Raw genomic sequence first — 26,742 nt, forward strand, 5'->3', positions numbered from 1 at the left:
TATAAGTGATAAGCACATTGGTTTAATGGTGTTTCGCAGATTATCAAAAATGAATATTATTCATTATTATTATTTTTGACACAGTTCGGATTTTTTTATACACAAATTTTTACACGAGCTAATTTTTCTTAAATTCGTAAAATTTCTGGTTAAAATGATGTATTTGTGATGTGCCGTGCTGCTATAAGTTTTGTGTAAAAGTAACACATAAAATATTAACAAATAACATATTTTACTATGTAATTTTAATACCCACTGTATAAATAAGACAAACCTGTTCTAGTTACATACATTTTAATACGCGATATAAAATACAATGTATTTATGGTATAAAATATAAGAAAAACATTTAACTTAAGAGTCGTGAGATTTTTGTTTAATATTTAAAAACACAAATCATGATTACAATAATTACAAATGTCTATAAATAATTAGGAGATGAAATATTTTTGAAAATTGTATCATACATAGAAAATGATCATATAAATATTTAGTTAATGTTTTAAGTATCTTTAGTTATTCGTTTTTGAATTATAATAAAAAACAAAAATTGTCTAAGAAGAAATAGTTATTATATGGGTGAATATCCAATGTCATAAACATTTAACTTCAAACGATCATAAAAAAATAAATGTCACTTTCCAATAAACTTTTTATTTTTTTTAAAAGTAAAAAAGCTAATGAGGAACCTTTTACTAAAATTGCTACCTATAAACCCAGCAATACATTTTTTTACTGGTATTTATATAAAATATTGAAAAACTCAAAATTATATAAAAAAGGATTACCGCCCATATAATAATAACTCAAATAACTGTAATTACTTAATTTATGTGTCAATGAAGTAATACAAGTAATTTAATAATAATTAAAATAAATATTGACTATAATATCAAAATATTAAAATGCAGTATTGTAAGCATATCAAAAATTGCAATTACCATCGCGTTATATCAACACTAAACAAATAAATTATTCCAAAATTTAATTTTTTATTTTTTATAATTAATTTAATTTGAAGTTTGAGCATAATATTTAAAATCTTAAAATCACATAATTTATTAATTTAAAACACTTTAATTATGTTTAATTTACTTATATATTAAAAAAAAAATCATAACAATCTTCGAATCGTCCAAATTCTATTTAAAACAACGATAAGTATTTACAATAGTAATTATATTGTACATAAATCATAATAATAATTTAAATTAAACTAAATAACAATATATTATAAATTATAATATCATGATAATAATTAAATTTCATTTAATGCTATGAAATAATTTGGATTTTATAAGTTGTTGGATATTCTGATATCCTGGTATCCAAATACTTAATATATTTATACTTTCAATAATTTAATTACTTGATCAAATTAAAATTACTTATGATTTATGAACTACTTATGCAGAATCATAAACATTACAAAAACGATTTTACAAATAATTATTTGACGAATATTAAAAATGATGCCTAGATAATCATAATAATGCAATTAAATAATTTAATAGTTAAAAGCTTTAAGAGCTGAAAAATCCAATTATTCAAATTCTCTAGATTATCCTAACAATCCAAATGATTCGGTCTATCTTAGTTATCTTGAATGTCTTAATAATCCTAAATTTCCGATAAATTTGAATGTGGACACTCGATATTAGACTCACAGCTATTATTATTTTATTAAATTTCAGTTTGATGTTGATCGCTGTCCAAAGTTATGGTCACACTGGGAATGTTTTGGATCGTTGTCTTGTGCGACGACGTATAATTGTCTTGAATCTGATTGGGTATGGTTGTAGCCTTAGTCGTAGCTGGTCTTCCACTATGGACATTTGACATGGTATCGTTGTACTGATACTCGACACTGAAAACAGCGGGTACTGTTGACTGGTCACTGCTGGTATACCCACTGCTAGTTGAAGGCAACCACGATTGTGGTTGATAGTAATGATCATTTCGCGTTGCTTCCTCGTACGTCGGCGGTGGGGTCGGGCTGTTTGGGTACGGGAGATCGGGAGTTTTTAAAACTTGTTGGTTGTTGTTAGAGTTCATTGTCGACACTTCTCCCTAAAAAATAATAATATATTTAATATAAGCGAGTAAATAATATAAAAATTCGGAGAGCTCGCTCTTGTTGTTTAGTAGGTTTCGAGAGTCATCGAGTAAGTTACTGTAATTGCAAAGAAGTATTTAAAGTTTTAACGTATTATGTATATCACCCTTACCTCCCCCCTTTAAAAATATGACATTTATTTATTTAGATTTTATATCATACATTCAAATCTTCTAATTTCATTATCGTAAAATAATTTTCTAATTTAGAAACTTAAAAGAAATAAGTTATTTTTAAAATTTGCTTCTACAATTAATTTTCTAAAACCTGCACTTCTTAGTTTTATTATTTTTCTAGGCATTTAATATGCAATTATTCATATAATATAATAAAAATATCAAATCGTATCAACTTAAATTCAAAACAATAAATTCAATAGTCAACTATATGATTATATTTTAAAATATTTAAATAATAACTAACTATAAATTATATACTTAAAATTAAATCAATAAGTAGCTACTTAATTTCGATTTTCAAGCAATAGTATTTACTGCTGAATTTATCATATCACTGCAGATTATATTATATTATAACATAATTAATAATATGCCTAGATATGTTTTTGTGCGTTCAGAATTCAAAGATATATTTACAAAATTCAAATAATTTTATTTAAAAATATGTGCTATAATGTATCTACTGTAACGCAAACAAAATTTAAACGTATAAAATGTAACCATACGATAATGCTCCACTAACTTAATAATTTATATTATATTTTCGGTCTCCCTATTACTTTACTTAAACATAATTGAATGTATTCTATTTTATGTTTTTGCGATTATATACTTTTAATTTCCTTTTACGTACAATCTTATTAATATACCAATACTATTTGTTATAAATTTTACGTCTCGACAAATGTCATATGGTGTCAAATAAATAATTTCTCTTTGAATTAAAATACTAAATAAAATCGATTTTGCCAAAAAAATGGTAACACATAAAATATTGCTGTTTTCTTGCTATTTTTTTTTTTTTGTTTATTTTTTTAAATCATAAAAACAAAAAAGCAATAAATGTTTGAGATTGAAGCAATGATTATCAGCTTCAAAATAGAATGATAGACAAAAAACAAGATATACACAATTCATTAAAAAACTAATTAATCATTATTTTATATTACACTGCTAATAGAAACTAAAAAAAACCCCATTATGTTTTAAACTATTACATACGAAATTTTGCTTAACAATTTACATGTATACGGGGTCATTAGTTTAAATTTATATGGATTACCAAAATGCCTTCATTGGAAAGTCTCTCCATTGAAGTACATACTAAACCCACTAAATACCTACAACAATGACACTTATTGTAAAAATATTTTTTTATAGATTGTGTAATAAAAAATTAATGTTAAAAAAATACTATGGATTAGTTTTCTTAGTAGTTTTAAATGTTCGTGTTTTTACAGAATTTTAAATACTCGTGACGTTTGAAATATTACCATTTAAAAAACAAGCGTGAACACTTGTGTTTAAAATGACTATATTATATTATATAAATTGTACGTATAATAAATGGTTGCTGCATACTATACCATTATATATGAAAAAGTATAAACGCAGACTTATTAGTTATTACTTATAACAAAAATAATGGAAAGTGTAAATCAATTTTATTATACTAATCAATATTATTAAAAAGTTAACAACAAAATTTACAATAGACGCGGAGACCATGACGAGAAATTAAAATCACATTCGTGAATAATTGTACACATATAATTATTGTATATGACAGCTATAAAAAGAAATAATTGTTCGAAAAACATTATAATTAAAAAACTAATTTAAAGGCTATTCAATTAATTTGTTGTAACGATAATTTTCACATACCTACTAAAACACGCGATGATAACATACTAACCGAATTTAACGAGTTCTATGTTCTAAATAAAATTAGAATAAGAAAAGTTTTAGAATTACAATCAAGAAACGATACTGTAGATATTTCCTCTATCATACTTATACCATAATGAAAGTACAAAGCACTAAGTTATCGGTATGTTAGGAAAGCCCTACCTTACATTTTCAATAAATGATTTCGAGTTAACTTAATAATTCTTATATTATAAATGTAAAAAAATATGTGGGGCCTTATCCCACTCTCCTAGCCCCTAGATTGCAGTCATACGAGTTTATACATAGCTTATACGTTTTACATAGTATGTTATTAGAATTCCTTGACCGGGTATTCAATACCATAATGGAATGATACGAAGATACCCCTCAAAATTTCGATTAACTTAACAATATTATATAAAATATGATAGACTTATTATAGACTTTTTTTTAACAATTTTTAGTATACTCATATACTTCTACATTCTATATTTTACATACCTATGGAAAATTCTTAGATATATGCGTTTATTTATGAGTATGATACGAAAATTTGATGTGTTATTACATTAATAATGACTATTGTTATACACGAGTGGATGTATAACCAAATCAATTGGATTCAATAAAATACACCTATACTTTTTCGCAATTAAATTAAATAGAAAAGCTGGAAACAATTAATAAGGAGTATTATATTGTAATAATATAGTGTTGTATTATTTTAAACCGTGAAGCCTCATTATTATTATTATTATATAACGAGCATTTATTTTATTAGCCTCATGTAGGTAAAATAAAAATTTTAGTTATATACTTATATGTAACAATATTATAAGTATAATTCGTAAATGAACTCTGTGTAATTGTATATATATATATCATATATGTATAATATAGCTATTAGCTAAATATCCCAAATGTCCATAGGAATTTAAATTTGGAATCAACAATATGAACGTAAAATGCATCTAACCAAAGAAATAAAATTGCAATAATTTTGATTTTAAAAAAAAAATAAAAAAAAAATACGTATGAAATATCAAAATAACGACTGTGCTGATCAAATATGCTTTTGCAAACATAACTTGTGTAAACCTTCTGTATTCTGCAGTAGTTTCGCTGTAATGGTGAAAAACAAAATTTTCAAACTATACATTACCGAGAAAACAACAATTCTTACGAGGAATTGTCAAAACATTTTACGCAAACAGTATTACCAACTTATGCGCCAATTTTCTACAAAAATAATAAAATCATTATTCAACGACATAATATTTTAATATCAGTCTAATGAAATATGCAACAATATACGACGTTCGAAATTAGTACAATGTACATCAATAAATATTATTTACACTTGAAAGTTGAAAATATAAAACTATATACCTACGTACGCATTTACAACCCTACTCATCAGGGACGTACGCAGAAAAAATTGTTAGGGGGTATTCTTGAAAATCAGTTATTGAAAAGTAGAACTTTTTTTAATAAATATACAAAAAAAATTGTATGAAAATTAAGTATACTTAAAATTCTTTTTTTAAATACAAACATTGATGTAAGTAAATAATCATACAAAAACCTAAGTATTCCGTGGGGTGGGGTTTGAACATCCAAAAAACCCCTCTGTGTACGTGCCTGCTACTCATATTCACTCGTATTTAAAACGCCGTGATGTTGCGTCGTTTTAACCATATTTGTGGAAAATTAAAAACCTGATAATAAAAATATAAAATGAGTTTAAATAATTACTAATAAGATAAAATAATACAACAACAAAATCGTAACTTTGATTTCTCAATAGAAAGGATTGATCGAATATTTCCATAATCACACAAGTCTAACTACATTTAAATTTCAACAGCCTAACCTGTTATTTTTAATTTCAGACTAGTTATGTTTGTTCTCTGATGTAAATTATTCGTATTAAATAGTTATGATACATAATTTTCTCCTATCTAATAAAATTGATATACTCGCAGTAGTATAGTACTATAACTACTATAGTATCGATAGCTTTTCTATCATATCTCACGGTTGTATATAACAATGTATCTGAATACTTACATAACTTGTATTCCTAAAAATGTACAAAATATTTTGTAAGTATGAGCATTTATATTAGGTATATAAATGTATGTATTTAAGTGTAATAACGCTGCAGTTTTAGTAAGTTTAAAAAGAAATAGTATCATTTTTTTTTTAATTTTAGTTCAATCGAACGGAAATTTGTTTTGAAAAATACGAGGAAAAGTGTATAGGCAACAGTAAAGTCATCGATGTCAATTTTATATCGAACGCTTCACCGTTTTTTGGTGGTTAAGATTATTGAAATGCATTAAAAAAAAATTTCTTCCGAAAATTAACTTTCATAATATCTATAGGCTTATAAATATATGAGCTAGTTATAACTTATAATCATAAACGTAAATACGATAATGTCTGATTATGACGCAATTTAATTTTTTTTTACACTAAAATAATTTCTATGAATTATGAATCCAATATATCTATTACAGCCATACATTTATAATATTCTTATACGAAATATTGTAAGAAGAAAGGTCCTTCGGTATAAAGATGTATATCTAGCTTAAATTTTTAATTTATTAGACGATACTGTGCTTAAGTATATATTATAATTGATAATGATTTTTCAGTGCAGAATGGGACAATAAAATGTGCCACGGTCTTTTTTTTCTTTTTATAATATTTTTTACAATGTTTTCTAAAAATGTTTAAAAGATATGCAATTATTTACCCAGTTCAAAACAAATTGTAAAATGCCGGAGTATAATATTTTGAAAAGTGGAAAAGATGTGGGGTTTCAATATGCAATTAGCCAATGAAAAAATCAAAAATCTGATGAATTCTTACTCTTCTAAAAAAAATGTCCAATGATCCATCCCCTAGCCTCCAAAGCATAATGACTTACTGCTGACTACGGCGCTGGAGCGAATTAAATACAGATATATAAATATTACGATATAACGGATATAATATATTGTCTTATCGTATGTGCTGCACACAATATAGTATGTGTAGTCCGCGATAAACAAAAACAAGCAACGACCTATCGTATAGGCGCAGTATATTATGTGTTGTACATGATGAATACCCTTGAAATACTTTGCATAATATTACGTACAGTTTAGCCAGTTTACTGTGTACGGTGTTGGCCAGAGCTGACACACACTACGATGTTATAACACGTATACCCGTGTTTAATCATACTCACGGCTTGATTCGAAGCAATTACGTTGGTGCTAAACTTCAGAACGAGAACGGTCGTGTAGTAGACGGCCGGCAACAGCACTAACGTGACGATGATCAGCGGCACGACATGTACTGAAAACTTGGAGAAATGAAACACCGATAACAGAACTAGCAGAACGATTATGAATGCGATTATGTATTTCTTCAGGTGGTTAATCACAGACAGCAATTCGTCGATGTTACCGCGATAAACTGCGTCAACCATGGCAGCGGTTCTATAAAAGACAAAAATTACATACACGATAATATAGCATATTATATTTAAACACAATGATATTCTTATATACTGCAGGTACGGTGGATAAAATGGATCGATACAATTTGTTTCAATGAAAAATAATTTGACGGCCACGTCGTATGTCGATTTAATATTTACTGTACCTGCCTATATAAGTATTATTATAACAATATATTAAGTGTATAAATAATATTTTAATTTTTAATGAAACAAAATATTGTGCTACTTGTGCGAAAAATTGCCAAGTGTAATCAACCAAATATAAATCATTTTTTACATCATATTAATTATAATTTTAATACGTTTACTTTCTTTTTATTATTATTATTATTCAATTGGCTATATAGAACGTTATCGAAAGCGGCGCGCCCATATACGACTCGTATTGTCTTATATTATTATATTGTATTTTTTTAAATATTATTTTATTTAGTAAAAATGACATTAAAAGTAGTTCTCATATTATTATTTATTTTTAAATACCGATACGGAGATCTGTTATACCTATTTTACTTCGCTCGTCTCGATGATGTAGAGTTACATAAAAATTTAAAATCTAAGATGAAAAATCATAGCAATCGAGAAACGATTCCGAGTTGAGCAGTTCGAGCAATGCCACTGACAGGTGGCATTTCTTCAAAAATTTTCGACGGACATCTGTAATTTTTTTCCTAACTTTTGAGTAAAATCTAAAAGTTATAACTCCAGTAATGTACCATTTAGAAAAGAATTGTTTTCTTTAAATATATTATAAGTAGATTAAATAATTTATGAACACTTCTTATGATATTTGAAAAAAGTGTTCATGAAAAGATACAATAGGAACCTATATCAAGGAATAATAAAAAAAAAATCACTAACTAGCATTCTTTGCTTCACTCAGAATCTATGAAAATATAGAACCACAAACGTCAGTAAATATTTGCACTGTAGATAAACAGATAGTACAATATATTATATTATATTATAGAGAGTGGAACATTTAATTTTCTATATAATAAACGTCGTCTTACACCAGTGTCAATAGCAATTGCATCATTATTATTATTATCATCATATATATATATATAGGTACATTTAGTAGCATATATTAAAAGACATTTGATAATATCCCACATAACAAAAAGTGATTTTAAAATCATTTTAGAAATATTTTTCAGAAAATAATGAATATTTATAAAACATCGTTTAATGATCAACATATATTTTAAAAATAATTAGAAAATATTTTTTGGCCGAAAAAAATAGTCTTCAAAATATTTTTATTTCGTTTTCAAAATATTTTTTAAAATATTTTTAAAATATTTGCATAATTAAATTTTTAAAATATATTGTTAACGATATTTTCAAAATATATGATAATATTTTATAATCATTTTAAAGATAACTTCAAAATATTTATTAATTAGTAATTACTTAAACATTTATTGATTAAAATGTATGAATTAACCCTTTGTTATGGTGCATTATACTATATTATATAGTTCAAATACTAACTAATATTAGAATTATCATTATAAAACCCAATAAACTTATCTATACTATTGTATAATAGTACTGTAAATTAGATAATATTAAAAATAATATTTTGAATAAGAATAATAATAAACAATATTAGAATTAAAATAAACTTTTAATTGTATATTATAAGTAATTTACAATTTTCTTTTAGTAACTATACTGATGACAATTCTCTTATTGTTAGCTTATAAAATAAAACATTTAAAATTATGAATAATAACAATTAAAAAGAGTGATGTTTTTGTTGTTTCTTCTCTTCTCTGAATTTTGCATTTGCCATGAAAAACTTCATTGGCTTTAATATTTCTTGATCAGTGCAATTCCGATGTTTATGTACAATTCTTACAGTTTCTAAAATATTAAGTATATTTTGTTTTATTAATTATGTAGGCAGTATAATATAATTATGACACCTGCAGTGTTCTATTTGAATTTAATATCAGAATCTGAATGGTTCAATTTCATCATAGCAGCAAATTTTTATATTTATAAACAGTATTTAGTATATAAGTTATAATAATTATATAGTTTAAAAAAAAAAAAATTACCAAATATGATAGAACAGGAATGTAAAGTAGCAAAGACCATTTTTTGTTTTTGTCCTGCATACGAAAATTTTGATAACAAATTATTATGAAATAACTTGGACATTATTTGTCGCGTCATATCTGAAACACTTTCACGTTCTAGTCTACTCAAGTAATGTATCTGGAAAATAATAAAAAAAAAATTACAATTTTTTAGTAAAATTTTTATTAAATGTATGTAAAATTATTGAAGATAAATTATTAAACCCACCACTTTCTGACGAAATTCTATGTCACCTAATTTTTCTTCAAACATATTCAGCTCATCAATATTTGTCATTGGGAATTTATAAATACTTTCATTGACAAAATAATTAACTTCTTTTGAGAAAGATTTATTTTGATTTGTATGAATATCACTCAACATATTTTCAATCCTATCAATTTTTATCATACAATTTTTCATATCATACTTGATGTTTGTAATAGAACGAGTCAAATTTATTAAAGTACTTTTTAAACCTGAAAAATTATTAATAATATTCAATTTTATATACATTTCACAAATTAGTTACATTATGATTTTGAATAATATGCAAATTATTTAATTATTTTGTTACCATCAATAGCTAAGACTTCGTTAGTATTAAGACTACAAGACATGGGTGACGTGTTAAAATCAACTTGAGTAGTAGCAACATCATCAATATTATGATCATTTATGCGCCAGTTTCCTGTAGGGGACTTAAGCAAATCTGTATTTATGTTTTCTGAAAGTAATAATAGTGAAGTACATAATTATAATTCAAGGAAACTTTTTTTGATTTATACAAACAGAGATTAAAAATAAATTTATTGATGTATATATATTTTTTAATAATATAACTAATGTATAATTTTAATTTTATGTAAATGTAATAATGTAAGTTTGATTTTACCAAAATGTTTTGGAGACTGACTGACACGGCGATTACTATTACAGTTCCCATTTATGTTTTGTGACATTGAATCAAAATTTAGCTTTCTTCTTGAAAACTTAGTGGAACTTGAATTATTAATATCAATCACTTTCCATTTTCCTGATGATGGTGAGTTTAATTTAATAATATTTGAGCTTGGTCCTAAAATATAATGATAATAAAAATATAAATAACTTCATTCATATGTAGTTAGCAAACACAACAGTCTGTCTAGTTATGTGTATTCATTGAAGTATAATACTTTAATTACCATCAAGAGATAACTTTCGAGAAGGAGATCGATAAATATTGTTTTTTGACATGTTTTGTTGCTTATCACTCATTTTTACTTCAAAATGTTTTATTGGAGACTTCTTAATACCTAATAAAATTAAGTAAAGTTAATTAAATGAGTAATACTGTAATTAAATAACAAATAATAATCATAATTTGTTTATCTTACATGAATTCATAATTGGAAGACCAAATGTACGGTCAGTATCAGAGTCATCATAATCTGAATTGTCTAAAAAAAAATTATAAATATAACATTATATTATAATAACCATGTTTAATTTAATTTTTATTGTTTACCTGTATCAGCAATTAATTTGGGAGGACTAGATAGTTTTGGCGGTTGTATATGTGCGGAAAGATTTTTTCTTTTTTTTTTTAAATGAAAACTATTATCATCATCATCAAGTATTTTGCATCGAAATTTTCTAGTTTCTTTATTTTCATTTTCTGATAAATCCGAAGTAAAAGTTGCTTTACTACATTTTATTTTGGCATCTTTTAAACTTGCTGAAACCGTTTTAAAGCAATATATTATAATTAAGTATTAACTAACTATAAATAAAAATATACCTAATATTAATTAGACATTTTTATTGCAAATTAACTACTATATACACTTGAAAATTTACTTACCAATATCTTTTGCTAAAATACGAACATCATACCAATTAAAATCTGATGTATTAGGGTTTGTTTTTTTTTCAATCTGTTTTTTTGGATCTAAATTTCTATGTGGCCAAGCACAAGTAATTCCATCTTTTGACAGCCAATGAGATGGTACAACTTCAACTGCATTTTCTTTTTTGAATATTACTATATGATAAGTCATACTTAAGTTGAATGTACAAAATAAAACTGTAAACATAAAATTAAACTAATTTAGGTTAAGTACAAAAAAATATATTAAACTAAGTACCTTCGAAAATTTTTTTTTTATAAGTTTAATCATCATTAATTGAATGTATAATAGGCAAAGCTATTGTTTCATTACATTTTTCCAATAACATAACCTTTTTTTTTAAATTTTTCATTGGAATCCAACATAGTTCATTAGATAAATTATCAATAATATAAATATTAAAAGTATCTGAGCTTAGTGGTTCTTCATAAAATGGTTTTTTAGATTGGAATATTTTCCCAATAAAAACTACTTCATTGGTATCTTTGGTATGAGCTATGTTTAAGACTTTCATAATATTATTATCTATAGTTAATATAAATTGATCAGCTATACATGTTGTTTTAATTTTTGTATTAAGTAAATGGACAATTTTAAATTGTGGTGCTATTAAATCATTTAACATAGGTCCATTTGTGTGTTCATTTTTAAAAATAATTTCTGTATTAGTATTTTTAGGAGTATTTACATTTTTTTGTTCATAGAATCTTTTAATTATTTGTTGTAGTGGTTTATCGTGTTTTTTTATAATTTTTTTGAGGGACTTCATATAATTTTCAAAAGGAAACGCACTTATGTTGTCGATAGGGCCAAAATTGGTATAGTCATCAGAGATATGTAAAAGCCCATGAACATTATGCGAAATAAAATGTCTGCCATAGAGATTTTCAAAATTTTGAACAAAATATTTGAGTAAATTTCTAGCAAAATGTATGTACTTTTTTTTCATATTATCACTTAATAATATGGTCATAGCTATGTTAAGTGCCATGAAATGCATATAACAGTTGCTGTTTATGCTGTCTTTGAAAACGACCTGTCCAGTATACAAAAGGATTTGACGCAGTTCTGTGGCCTTAAATCTTGGTAATTCATTTAAGGCCCTGGGTTTTCGGGAAAAATCACAAGGGACACTCTTTTTAAATGATACCAATTGGTCTGATATTATTTTTACAACAGAACTAGGTATACGAACGTTCAATGGTCCTTTGTTCATCCATAATTGGATTAATTTTTTCATAATACCTATGCAAACAAGATGCATGTAATCTAACGCAAATGCATCAACAATATTTACACCAGGTAAATCTGATAAAATTGAGATTGTATTCCCAACATGATGTTCTTCATATTTCATACTGATGTAGTCGTCATGTGTGCGTTTTTTTTCACTACTTGCTGTGTATGGAAAACATGATCTATTTTTCAAATACTCGCCTTCTTCTATGCACCGGGTGCACGAATCATAACCACTGTGACCCTTGACTTTTAGCACAAACGACTTAGCCGGGGCGTCTAGAGAAAATCCATCGATTAAAACTTTAAAAATCACTCCATTAATATTAACTCCATTTGTCAATAACTCTTTAGCTTCTACACAAAATTGTTTTAAATATAAATTAGAATCTTCAGGCTTTTCATGGCCCCAGTATATACCAATTGGAAACACAGAATTCTTGAATGGGCGTATATACCCCAAAATGGGCCATAATTGACTTGCACTACTTTTTGAGATTGGCAAGCCATCAATGCCAATAACTATTTTGATAACATCTATATTATTTGTTGAAATAAATTTAAAATGTTCCAAAATAGCTGATTTCAAACCAAAATGGTAATATAAACCAGGATTTATTGTAGTTAAGCACTGTGTCTCGTTCATTTTTCTGGTATCTAAAATACTACGTGAATCTTTAGGAAGTTGTGATAATGTTGACACATTTTTCAAAATAACCAATAATCCATCCAAAGCATTATGATTTATGTTAAAATTTACTGCCCACTGACACAAATTACGCTTGAATAAATCACATTCATTAATAGTTTCAATTGGTTCATTAAATGCAGCATTATTCTCAGGAAACTATTAAAATAAAAGTTTAAAGATAATAAAATAGTAGGTAAAATACCTAAAAGTAGGATGGAGTTATTGTCACCTGGCACCTATATAGCCAGTTTATAACTTTTATTTAATTTGTATTTACCTTTAGTAAGATTTGTTATTAGTGTAATTTTGTAATGTAATAAGCCAGATAATAAGCGATATATAACCAGTGTCAATTATTATTTAGGTATATATTTTTGTTTAAAAACTCCATCCTAAATAAACTATGATTATAATATGATTCATATACATTACAAAATGTTGTTCCAGGACTGAAACAATTTTCTTCAATATTTTGTTTATAACTATTACATATTGGAGTACTGATGTTTTCTTCATAGTATTTGTTATGCAGATTATTAGTAATAAAATCATCATTCACATTCACTTCTTTACAATAAGTATGTTGTCTTTTCTTTTGCAATTTTGAAAAGTTAAGATCAAACTGCATAGATTCTAGCTCTTCCTTAACTCTTCTCCTTTTTGTTCTTTCACTTGTCATGATTTTAACAAAATTTTCAATTCTATGTGTCAACAAACCATAATCAAATAAGATAGGTGCATATGCACCTAAAGAAAATTTTCAAATATTGTTCAAGTACCTACATTGCTCATCGCATAGTTAAAAATTTTTAACAAGTATTTTCACAAAAGCTCAAAAAATAATTTGTTTTCAAACATTGACAAAATTAGCCATTACCTATATTATTTGTATTATTATTTTATTACATTTAAAATTTAAATTAATTATGTTATGAAACAGTTTCTAAATGTTTTATCCATCAATAATTTTTTTTATAATATTATGGGTAGCTAATCATATTATTCAGCTATCAACATACAATATTATTATATTAACATCTTATTTAAAGCTTTAGAATTTTAGATAGATAAGTAATTTATAAGTTCGAACTTATACTTAACTTATACTTATATAATGCATCCAGTAGTTCAAATAAAATAACTTAAATATTTGAAGTAGGTAATCATTCTAAATAATTGATTTAATAAGTTTAACATTATACCTTCCTACCAATAAAATATTATATTGTACTATGTTAAATTTGGTATGTATTTATTTTTATTTATTCTTCAAGAAGAAAATGTCGCCCATTAAACATAATATTATGTTCATGTGGAGGTTCATTAGTTCACAATTTTTAAAACAAATTCTTATAGGTAAACTATAAGTATAAAAAGTTATTTGAAGTTGGTATACAATAAAGAAAAGCAATCGTTATAAGTAAATTGATTTGTTAATACAATTAAAAAATTACTATACATTTTTAATAATAACTAATATAAAATATTGATGTAAATAATCTTTCTTTTTCTATATTTCTATATTAGGTACAATACATAAAATTGAGCAGTTAAATAGTAGGTTTACTATATAGAAACCATGAAACTAAACTCTTCAATAATTACTATAAAATCATCATATCCAATATAATATTCTAATTAATTAATTTAAGAATAGTAATGGAATAATCCTATATGTTTGATAGGATATCATATGTCTATTATTTTATCTCGTAGCAATTAGTGTAATTTATTTTAGAACAATTTTAAAAGAATTATTTTATTACCTAGCTATGTCCAATGTCTTACATTACTTATAAATTGTATATTTTTAGATCAATATAATACAAGTAATAGTACCTATATGTGAATTGTGTTTTAATGTTTTGTGCATGGTTGGCAGATACTTTGATTAGGTATAATATTAGATATTTGTCTAGTACTCTAGTATATATTATATATACAGTTAATTTCAGTTATTATACCTATACAGTTCAGTTTTAAAAGTAAGATTATTTTTGATAATGTAAAGTATAAAGGTACAAGTTTTGTAAAATAAGTATTAATTGTCTATACTTATAATATTAAAAGGGGTCACACAAAAATTATTATGTTGCATATTATGTTATTCCTAATTAGGAATTATTATTATTATTATTATTATTATAAATTAATTTATACATTATTATTATTAATTATTAATTATTACAATTTCATTCGAAAAAGTTCAATAGTAAATTTAATATTTTAAAACATTAAAACCCTATTAATTTACGGTCACATGAACACCAGTAGTCATACAAGTATACAATGTATTATAGGTACCTATACAATTTGAGAATTACACAAATGACTGCCGGCGGTCACACGGCAGTCAATGTTATACCTATCTAATAAAATGAACAAGTTATAACTTACCTTATTTATTGTGGTCTTGAGTTTACTGTTTAGGTATTTATTAGTAAAAGAAACAGAAAAAAACAGCACGGCAATCGAGATAGTTTGCACATACGTCACGACAAAAATACAAAATGAACACCGATAACACAGAGTATAAAATAATATTATGCCAATAACTAAACCATGTTATTATATTATTTATAGAACAAAATGTCGTATAATATTATTATTATTATTATGATCAGTATTTCCGTGGCCGAAAATCATAACACAGGCACACGGCTATAAAGATGAAACTGATGAAAGAACGTTTCGTAACGTTTCGCACCACAGATGTAATTATAATCTCTTTAAAATGTCTCATATGTTTGCTAGCGTCGTTTGATTATTTTGATTTTTCTTCTGGCTATTATTGTGATTACATTAGTACGTTACTATAATTGAATGGTGTATTTGGTCTAAAAATACATCTATTATTTCAATTTTTCCGAAATGTAAAGACTGAAAGACTGAATACCATTGATTATAAAATGGACTATTCTATAATCAATGATAATACTAATATATATATAATATACTGAATATTATCGTCTAATAAATTTACCACCCGGCACCCGCCATACCCGCATATATTGTCTCTATTTAGTCTATCTTACTATAATCATTGATTAAATATATAATATATATTTAATCAATGCTATAATGTACATCATAACAAATTTTTAGGGTTAAAGGAAATATATGACTAATTGTAGTCAAATGAGTGCATATTTATAATATAAAATAATAATAAAACAGAGCGCCATTGGTCGATGTCGACGCGTATATAGTGATAGTCGACCAGGCAGAAATTCGTTGTAGCGATACCGTAACGGCACGGCAAAATATGTGCTGTGGCAATAAACATTATGTTAAACACCGCTTCGTTTCTACCGCCCTTCAATGCAAGATTAATATAATATAAGAATCTTTTCTTTTATACCCTCTTTTGTTATCTAAATTGAATGAATATGAATCTATAAATTATAAGTATTAATATTAAATTTTAAGACTGACTATAATAGATATGATTATATTGTAACATAAATATTATATCAAGATATAAATATTATGTTATTGCTATATATAGACCGGCGATTTTCAACCAGCTGTGGTACACTAAGAAAATCTTCCTTCATAAAAAAAATTATATTATTAATAATTATATTCACAATAAATTAATATATTTTATATAGACTATTATTATATAATTGTATTTTTAATTAATAATTATTAAAAAACCAACTCATAAAAATATAAAGAAACCATCATGAACTTAATTTCATATATTATAAAAAAGCTATAAGTACTCGTTATTATTTGTTGATTAATTAAATATATTTCTAATTATTTCTGTTAACTTCTCCGGGGCAAATAACGTCGATAATCATAGGCGTAATTATGTGGTGGCTTTGGGCCCGGGGGCTTAGCCCTCCTTCTCAAATTGATCTGTATAGCCTCCTAGTTTTTTTTATCATATTTTAGTTAAAAATATTATTTATCAGAGTTTGTGCTGCTGATACAATTTTAGCCCCCCCATAAATATGTTTCTATAGTTGCGCCCATGTCAATAATATTAATATTAATATTCAAATTATGACTTATTATTATTATGTACATACATATGAGGTAAAAATGAATCTAGGACGCCCCCTCCATATAATATAAGATAATTTCCCTCCAGACAAAAAAATAAAAGTAAAAATATTAAACAATAATATACAATGCAATCAATTTAAATGTTTAAATATTAAATTGATTAAACATGTATAATATACATATATATACTATATACATATATAATTTTTAATTTTAGGTGGTTGATACGATATATAATATATTATATATATTTCATTATTATTGTCACGGGCAATAATATTATTAAAACGTATATTTTATGATTATCTTAAAATATTTTCAAGAAATGTGTTTGAAATATTTTGTAAATCATTTAGAAATAATATTATATGCAGTATATGTTTAACACATTTTCAAAATATATCCAGGGAAATATTTTCTTTATGATGATTAAAATATATTTTAAAAATGCAATCATCATCCAAAATGCTATGTGGGATTATATTACTATTAAAATAGTCGTAATGAAAATTAATAATATAATCATTTAATATACGTATATCATGCATAAAGCAATATAAAAAATGATTCATAAAAAAAAAATGTAATTTTTACAGATTCCATTATTGAGTACAATTCATTTAAATCGATTAAAGCGGTTATCATGCGCGTACGTCATGTCTGCACAGTTACACTTATTAGTCCTTAGTCGCATTAGCCTATTAAGTCTATTTTAACCTAAAAATAAATTGACTATTGTACACTGGCTTCCTATAGGTAGATAGGTATATACTATTATTATATATATTATACGCTGATATATGCATTATTATTGTTAACAGCTTCTATATATATATAGGTATATAAACGGAATATTTACGTAAAAAACAAACGATCTAAGAAGGAATCTAAGAGTGATAAACTTTAAGGAAAAATAATAATCATAAATTATATGGATACACTTACCATTTTAACCGTAATAAATTAATAACGCGTATATATGTACGTCGTGCGCTCGCGAACGGAACAAAATAGAAGAGTACATGCAGGATTGAAACCCACAAACGCGCGAGTGTCTATGTAATGTGTATATATGTACCTATATAAAGTAATATATATATAATGATAACTCCTATTTATTGGTGTTACAATAATATGTTTAAAATAATGTTTATATAGATATTATAATAATGACTAACGAGGATTCGAATTTAATACGTTCGCGTTAATCGTCCATCGTTAAGTCTCGTTTACCAATCTTGTAGTCGAATAATAAGTCATGGGTTATTATTTTTATAATATTGTTATTAAAATATACACACACATACGTACTTAAATACATACATACGCTATACACGATACACACATGTACATACATATATACATACATATATGATATATGCAATAATACAACACTCGACTACCACTGTTTACTAGTTGATAAATGTATTTTGTATTTACTTGACAGATACTATTGTAAAATGGCGACAAAAAAGTTAGGTACTCCAGATAATAATAGACAATAACCACGGCGAATTATCATTATTATCATCGTCATCGTCATCATTATTGTAACACTAACAGTATGTTATATACTATTCTAAAGCATATTAGTATATTACATAAGCGCTGTATAGGGTGTTCGTCATTGTCGGATAATGCGTGTTAATATTATGTATAGATCAATCGTGTCGATCGACACCAACGGCTGATACACGCGTGACACTCACCCTGTGCGAAATGTATAACATCGAAAAGTAGGTATTCTTCTTGTGAAATCGAAAAAATATATCAGTTGTTTCAATGTCAAAATACAGCCGGATTAACTGGGTATTGGTGATAGACACTACGTTAAAACATGCAAACTACAAAATCAAACATTGCGTATTTAGATAAAAAGAAATTGGCTTTGGAAGATTTTCGAAAAAAATGCACGTAGGCCTCGTTGAACGAGTTATAATAACTCGTTCGCATAAAATAAAACATATAAATATATTATAATATTATATAGATTGTAGTCTGTAGATATTGTACCAACTGCGAAACGATTGCTAACGCCTAAATCCACTCTATAACCCAGTGACACCCCTATTACACAATACTCGTACAAAACTATAAAAATATAATATTAAATTGACTGTTTAAAAAAATATGATTATATAATATTATTATAGAACTAATAATAAGCATATAAGTGCGAAGTTACTCTGTATGGTTTTAAAATTTAATTGGAAATTACAAAAAAAAACAAATTTAATATAGGTATAACTTATAGTTAAGTAATTAAGATTAGGTATAACCTAACTTGGGTTTTAATTAGTTCAATAGGAATAATAAATATATAAATATATTTATTTATTTATTTTGTAAATCACGGACTTAGGTTCAGTTACAGAATAAAATGCAATATTCGATTAATAACTTATAACTAAGTGACAACAAGTTGAACATTTTTTACTTAGGGTAACTTAATAATATAGGTACTAACAAGTAACAAGAAAAATACAATAGAAATAATATTAATTTTAAAATAAAATAGAAATATATATAAGATATATAATAATATTTTTATATAAAAAAAAATCAAATTTAGAATTGACATAGTTACCATTCACTAATAGAATATTAATAGGAAACTAAAAGAGTTAAGTGTGTAACTGAGGGAAGTATGTTTTATATAAAATAAACAAGTCTCTAGTATTATGAACATTAATTTTAAAGGACTTAATAAATAAGAATCATCTATTTTGTAATTAAATAGTTTTTTTTTTTTAACATAATATAAGAATACTTCCTACGCTCTTTTAAAAATGTATATACAGGTTATCGTAATAAGAAAGAGGAGTCCTCGTGGTAGTAAACCAATAAATCGAAAAAATGTATTTTGAACCATTTTAATGTGATTGGAAATACCAATTTTATTGATGTCCCAAATAATTTAAGCATATTCTAAATGAAACTTGAGAATAAAAGTGAAAAGACATTTAAAGATGAGAGGATCTTTAAAAGAGGAACAATTTCGCATGATAAGACCCAGCATAGATCTTTTTATTATTATTATTATTATTATTATTGTAATAATATTATGGGAAAAAAATACCTAGTTTAGTATCGAAAAATATACCAAGGTCTTTTACTTGATTAATATGAGTGAAAGTAATATCATGTAAATTATAATTAAAAACTAAAAATAATATAATATTAAATTAAAATATAGTATTTGATCGATCTGATTTTTTTTAAATTAATGATAGGTATCCAAATAAATAAATAAATTACCTACTCTTCTAAATCATAGTCAATAAAGTCTAGACATATGCACATAAAGGGTCATAAAAGCCTAGCTAATGATAATTTATCATCATTTATTTTATAAATAATATATTATATATATATAATTGGATAGAATATGATAGAGACGGCTTTTGAGTAAGTATTAATGATACAGATAAAGCTATGATGATGCCGACTTTGTTCACCCTCCGTGGAAAAAAATTGTCATCAGCAGTTATTTGATTACAAAATTTTTGCAAAAAATAAAAACTTACAAATAATTTACATTTAATATCTACATGTCAAATATTCAGGTATCTTTATCATAAAATGAGTGACTAAATTAAAAACTTTAAAAATAACAAAATGTTTTCTATGGATAATTTTCTAGAAGCTGCGTCAATTAGTTTTCCAATCATTTTAATATGTATTATTTTTAAAATATTAAAAATTATTAAATTATATCAAATAAAGTTCAAAGCAATACCTAATAAAAAATATGCATCAATGACAATCTATACCACTGGTTCCCAAACTGGGGAGCGTGTACACATTGCTATAGGGAGGCGTGAGAAATTATTACGAAACTGTCGAAAAAAAGTGTTGTCAGCATTAACATTAAAATTAATTTCATTATGTATTTTTTATTTACTATTAATAATATTTTATACTAATTTATTACTATAATATTTCACCTTAATTGATTGTTACATTTTATTTTTTACTATTATTTATATTTTATAATTATTATCATCAATAAAAAAGTAGTAATTCCGAATATTGTATAATTTATTTTTAAAGTACACAAAAAAAGGTAATCGATATTTTTCAATTTATAGGAGGGGGCGCGAGATTTTTGAAAATCTACAAATGGGGCGTAGAATAGAAGAGGTTGGGAACCACTGATGTATACTTATAGTTGTTAAGTTGTTAACAATAAACCATAACAAAACTGAAAATAAGATATAAGAAAAATATTTTAATAATATTCACTTAGTTATACGTGTATGTGTATCGTGTATCTATTTTATATACCATTTTACCAGCAAAATATTTTTAAATTTAAAAAAAACGATTATTAATTTAAAATAACTATGTTGGTTACTATCATAATTAGTAAAAATTAGTTTCATAAATTTAAATAAATAATTTTGATTTTGAGCGATACAGTAGCACTATCCGGTGTTAAAAGCCCTTAAGCAGGCAATCTACTTAGAAAGTTATGGCTCTATGTATTAACTATATAATACAATTCATACATTACATAAAGTAATTTTATAGTATTTGAGTGACCAAATCAATAATATTTTTTTACATTTTTACCAAGCATGATAACGAAAATTACACATATGACATAATCTTGATTTTTACATGGAATTTCAGTATGATGAAACGTTTGTCATGTTTCTTGATTGACAAATAACAATGAACGATGATTGTTGATTGTATGCGGTAATTTTGCTACACTTTAATCTCTAAAAAATGTACTGCCTGATACCACTTCCCCTTTAAATAAGTCTCTAATTCGGTTATGGATTTATCGTTAAAATAGGTCTATAATAATAATTATACTATTTATAGGTACCCACAAGATATTTATAATGATTCCTATTATAGATATATATTTTAGTGTAGACTGTAGAGAACCATAAAACATAGAAAATAGTTGAAATTAATAATGTAATAATAATATAAGTCATTGTAAATAAACGTGTACATAATGGCCAATGTAAATGGCCGACGGCCGTACTCATAAATAAATACAAGTTAACATAGGTTTATAGGTTTATAGATTTATATCTTGGTTTCAGGTTTGACCCAAACTATTTAATATTATGTTATTATTTAATATCTACTTAAAATACGATATTATAATATATTATATTGATGAAAAAAATATTAGCCACGGTAAGATTGGTCTACCACTAACGAAACAATTTAACTAAAATCAAATTCAACTTAGGTAAGTACCTATCTAGTGACATTTTAAAAATGTACCAGTTGCCTTCAACCGAATTACCAATTGCCCTCAAATTAATGCGGTGTACACGAATTGCGTACCAAAACAGGTAGACGAACCCTTTTTGAACGAATTGCGTCCCGGACGCAATTCTTGTTACCTTTTCCACTTCAGATTTTTTTTTTTTAGATTTACAGAGGTTTTAAAATTTGTTTTTAATTTTGATATTTTTAAATTGTTTAAAAAATAATAATAATTAAATATTTATCATTAACATCACAATTATTGTATGAAAACTTGTTTTTAGTAATTTGCACTTTTAGGCCGGAGCTATACGCAGTGTATTCGCCGTGTTTCGAACGCTGTGTATTCAACGGTGTTTTCCATCGAATTAAAAATAAACAAATGCATTTTAGTTCGACGAACAACGCGGCGGAATACGCCTTTTAAATATTTTCGATAAAAATATTGGTGGAGAAAAATACATGAACTAGGCTTGGCTTCAGACTATATCTTAAATGATGAAATAGGCAAGTACTTAAAAATTACGTTTGAATTATCTTTCCTAGAACCAGAGTTTGCTAAGTGCTAACTATTTAGTAATTAGTAGATACATACATAAATGAAAATTCAATATTTTCTCCGGAATTATGGGCAGAAAAAAGCTCTAACTAACAAAGAACAACTAACTAACTAATGTGATTGATTATGATTTATAATTTATATTATTATAACATTATTATATGTTTACAATTCAATTTCAATTTTTTTTTTATATAACATGGCATATCTTTATTATGGATATATCACTTTAGGAGCTACTTACAATAATTAACTGTAGATGAAAAAGTAACACGAATTACGCCCGGGAGATAATTCGTTCAAAAAAGTTCTTCTTCCTAGTTTGGTACCAGTGGCGCCCAAGATACATTTTTCAGGTGTAGCAAGAAATAATTTTACCCACCCACCCATCCCCTTATAAACTCAAAAGTCAAAATAATATTATTTTATACATTTTATCATATTATTTTAATTGATAATATTAGTAAATATTAAGGTACCAACCAATATAATCTGTGTTTTGTCAGAATAAGGTGTATTCATTTTTAAAGAGATATACCAATATACATTCATACCAATATGTAACAGGCATTATATTTTTAAATTCATTAAAACCTTCAAAATAAAAATTTATTTTCGAGTGTTATGTAAATAGTATACAGTATAGGTGGTTTACTGTTTATTTCAAACGGTTTACGAAATATAAAGCATGAACAAAATACAATAACATTATCATTATTTTATAAAAATAATTAATAATGAACATATTTCAAGTTAATTATTTTATGTTATTATACCCATTACCTAGTACCTACCCTCCCCTTATTTTCAAGGTGTAGCGACCGCTACATCTAGTAATAGGGGTGGGCGCCACTGTTTAGTACGCAATTCATGTGTACCCAACTAATGTACCAGTTGCCCTCACATATTATTATATATACATACAAGTACATGATTATAATACCAATCCGTAAAATAGAGGTGATAAATATGTAAATAATAGGTAATCGTAGTATTCACTATTCATAGTACCTATATAAAAATAATAAAAATTTTAATAGCTCACTTGATACAAAAACAGTATTTTACCAGAGTGCGTAATTTTAGACGCGTCTAAGTATAATTTTAATTATTGTATTTATTCTTTTATTGTACCTAATCATACTATTTTTATAAGTTTTACCTATCATTTTATATTATTTATTTATTATTTGCATTTGTTTATGTTACAAATTATAATATCTATACATATCTTTTTATATATAATTGCAAATATCAATTTTTGTATCATCTTATACTATTTTACTTTCATAACAAACTACATGGTATGTCGCTAATAATAATTGTATTTTTAATACTTTTATTAAAAATATTATTATTATTTACATATTTACCTCCCCTGTTTTACGTATTAGTATTATCATGTTGGTAGGTATATAATAATATGTGAAGGCAACTGGTACATTTGGTTGTAGGAAACTGGTGCATTCTGTTCTAGGTAGTTTGGGAGGGGGGATGTTATAAAAAAAGATACTTTTGAGAGCAACTGGTACACACCCAATAACCTATATAGTATTTGAATGATTTGTTAGATTATGCTAGGAGCCTTTCTCCATCTATATAAGTACCTAGTAGATAACCTATCTATTGCTCGTGTTAATGGAACATCTTAATCTCATCTCCTATCCGAATACAGTCTTACGTCGTCCGATTTTACTGCAGATCGCATTAAACTGTATGTCGTTTGAGATCGAATCGCATTGAATTACGTGAACAAATAAATTTTCCGAATAATTGATTTAAAAAAAATACTCGCTATTTTTCAACAAGCCATTTGGAGGATTCAACAAACGTATCTATGAACAAGGATGAATATACCTATACTTAATACTATATAACCAGTCAATCTATATCAATATTTTAGTTAAAGCTAGGCTAATCGGGATGTGTTTTAATCCGTTTAAATTATTTCCCAAAATAAAAATATTTTATTTTATTAAGACATTTTCCACTTATAAAATAAATTTCTCTTTAAGAGGACGCTACCCTCGCATTGTCTCCCTTTGTTTTACTACAAACATACAACACGTGTTCCTAACTTTATTATTAGAATAAATTGACCTATTGCCTAATTTAAAGGTAAGAATATTGTTTGTGCTAAAGCGTTGGTGGAAAGCGTTAATTTTTAAACAAGTTATGATGAGTATTAAAATATAAAGGTATATTACAAATTAAGGATGTGTAGCTTAAAAATTAAAATATAGACAAAATCAAGTGCCCAATCACAGATCCATATTAATTATCAACTTAGATGATAGATCAATTCATCAATTTACTTTAAAAGTAATTTTTTACACAATTGGTTCAAAAGCAATGATTTAATAAAACACAAATTTGCTATGTAAACATGTATGTTTGTAAGACGAAGACAACACATTCAAGAGTATCTAGAATCCTCTTAAGTTACGAAGATATTAATTAAGATCACTACTCACTTTCATGCTTTTAAACAACAAATTTGACAAAAACTATTTAGATAGAATTTTACGTAGCTATGTCGTATGATTTCAACCGTGAAAACTAAAACCTCTAAAAAACGATTTAACAAAATAATCATCAAATTAATCCAAATAATATATCACAGGTGTTAAGAGATGGTGTGAAAGTTGATTTAAAAAAAATCCACTTTTCATTGATACTTGCGGACTTTTAAGATGATTTAGTAAAATTACTATAATTATTAATAAATATTCAAATCACTTTTTGTACTTATTACTAATTTAAAACTTAGATAAATACCTACAAATTTAAAATAATTTTTCGAAAGACTGGCAATGATTTTTAATAACTATAATTTATAAATTAATATGCCTACCTATACGCTTTTTAACAGCACGTCATGTTCATGTACACTTACCACGTCATACGCCTGCTCTGACTTCCACGTCCCGACATCTAGCTCAATCTTTTTTTCTTTCATGTATGTAATATGTACCTACCTACTTTTATATTTTATATCGTTATAAATAATAAATCACCGATAGTAAAAAAATCCTTTGATTACAGATGTTCAAAATAATATTGCACGTAATAGTTATGGAATAAAGGTACAGGTATTAAAAAAAAAACTAAAAACGTTACCTACGGTATTATTATTTTTTAATTATAACGCTGAAAATACTAAAGAAAAATAGGTAGTGCCATAAAATAACATAAAACACACTCGTGTTATTCGATTTTAATTCCGAACTATTCCAATGCCACTTTCAATGAATCCGGTTCCCGATGGATCGGGTTAAATATCAGGTACTTGAACAAGATGTCACACCAAGGATACCGAGAAATACACTATTTTATCATAATATGGGTTAATAATAGGTATGTTCAATTCATCAGTATTCCACCAAACAATAAGCCACAATAAACATGTCATATCACTCATCACTCATCATATTATTGTGCGCGTTTGTTTACTTGAGATACCGTACGTATTTTAATTTTAAACCACTGAACATATTATTTAGTTTAATAAATTAATTTACATTATTATTTATTACAG

The 26,742-nt window shown here is 25.7% G+C and overlaps 2 protein-coding genes and 1 long non-coding RNA gene across 6 annotated transcripts; all 3 read right to left on the minus strand.

Annotated features, from left to right (window-relative positions):
* Positions 1 to 354: 354 nt before the first annotated feature.
* On the minus strand, positions 355 to 26,510 carry LOC132920100 (uncharacterized). 3 transcript variants are annotated; one of them, XM_060982181.1, is made up of 3 exons: positions 26,101 to 26,510; positions 7,208 to 7,460; positions 355 to 2,070 (listed from the first exon to the last, which is right to left on the minus strand). In XM_060982181.1, exons 2-3 carry the CDS (start codon positions 7,448 to 7,450, stop codon positions 1,684 to 1,686), a joined length of 630 nt encoding a protein of 209 aa, XP_060838164.1. In that variant the 5' UTR covers positions 7,451 to 7,460; positions 26,101 to 26,510; the 3' UTR covers positions 355 to 1,683. The 3 variants fall into 3 exon arrangements, with proteins under 3 accessions (XP_060838164.1, XP_060838163.1, XP_060838165.1); XM_060982180.1 differs by lacking the exon at positions 26,101 to 26,510 and adding an exon at positions 18,356 to 18,504; XM_060982182.1 differs by lacking the exon at positions 26,101 to 26,510 and adding an exon at positions 7,988 to 8,185.
* LOC132920101 (uncharacterized) lies at positions 5,474 to 7,200 on the minus strand. The gene is made up of 2 exons (XR_009660693.1): positions 6,847 to 7,200; positions 5,474 to 5,684 (listed from the first exon to the last, which is right to left on the minus strand). It is a non-coding gene; the product is annotated as an uncharacterized LOC132920101 (long non-coding RNA).
* Positions 9,098 to 17,525, minus strand: LOC132920098 (uncharacterized). 2 transcript variants are annotated; one of them, XM_060982175.1, is made up of 10 exons: positions 15,791 to 17,525; positions 11,421 to 11,642; positions 11,085 to 11,294; positions 10,954 to 11,016; positions 10,762 to 10,872; positions 10,470 to 10,652; positions 10,152 to 10,301; positions 9,803 to 10,053; positions 9,553 to 9,712; positions 9,098 to 9,355 (listed from the first exon to the last, which is right to left on the minus strand). In XM_060982175.1, exons 2-10 carry the CDS (start codon positions 11,614 to 11,616, stop codon positions 9,228 to 9,230), a joined length of 1,452 nt encoding a protein of 483 aa, XP_060838158.1. In that variant the 5' UTR covers positions 11,617 to 11,642; positions 15,791 to 17,525; the 3' UTR covers positions 9,098 to 9,227. The 2 variants fall into 2 exon arrangements, with proteins under 2 accessions (XP_060838158.1, XP_060838156.1); XM_060982173.1 differs by lacking the exons at positions 9,098 to 9,355; positions 9,553 to 9,712; positions 9,803 to 10,053; ... (4 more) ...; positions 11,085 to 11,294; positions 15,791 to 17,525 and adding exons at positions 11,704 to 13,549; positions 13,821 to 15,450 and having other exon boundaries at positions 11,528 to 11,642.
* Positions 26,511 to 26,742: the final 232 nt, after the last annotated feature.

The sequence above is a fragment of the Rhopalosiphum padi genome, chromosome 2 (assembly GCF_020882245.1).
Source record: "Rhopalosiphum padi isolate XX-2018 chromosome 2, ASM2088224v1, whole genome shotgun sequence".
NCBI classification, from domain to species: Eukaryota; Metazoa; Arthropoda; class Insecta; order Hemiptera; family Aphididae; genus Rhopalosiphum; species Rhopalosiphum padi.

Bases quoted from the DNA above. Each gene is read 5' to 3' on its own strand.
- LOC132920100 (XM_060982181.1), bottom strand. From the start codon at position 7,450: ATGGTTGACGCAGTTTATCGCGGTAACATCGACGAATTGCTGTCTGTG. The intron at 2,071-7,207 runs GTGAGTATGATT...ATTATTTTTTAG, and splicing joins TAATTGCTTCGAATCAAGCC to GGAGAAGTGTCGACAATGAA.
- LOC132920098 (XM_060982173.1), bottom strand. From the start codon at position 14,072: ATGACAAGTGAAAGAACAAAAAGGAGAAGAGTTAAGGAAGAGCTAGAA. The intron at 13,550-13,820 runs GTATATGAATCA...TTATTTTAATAG, and splicing joins CTGGAACAACATTTTGTAAT to TTTCCTGAGAATAATGCTGC.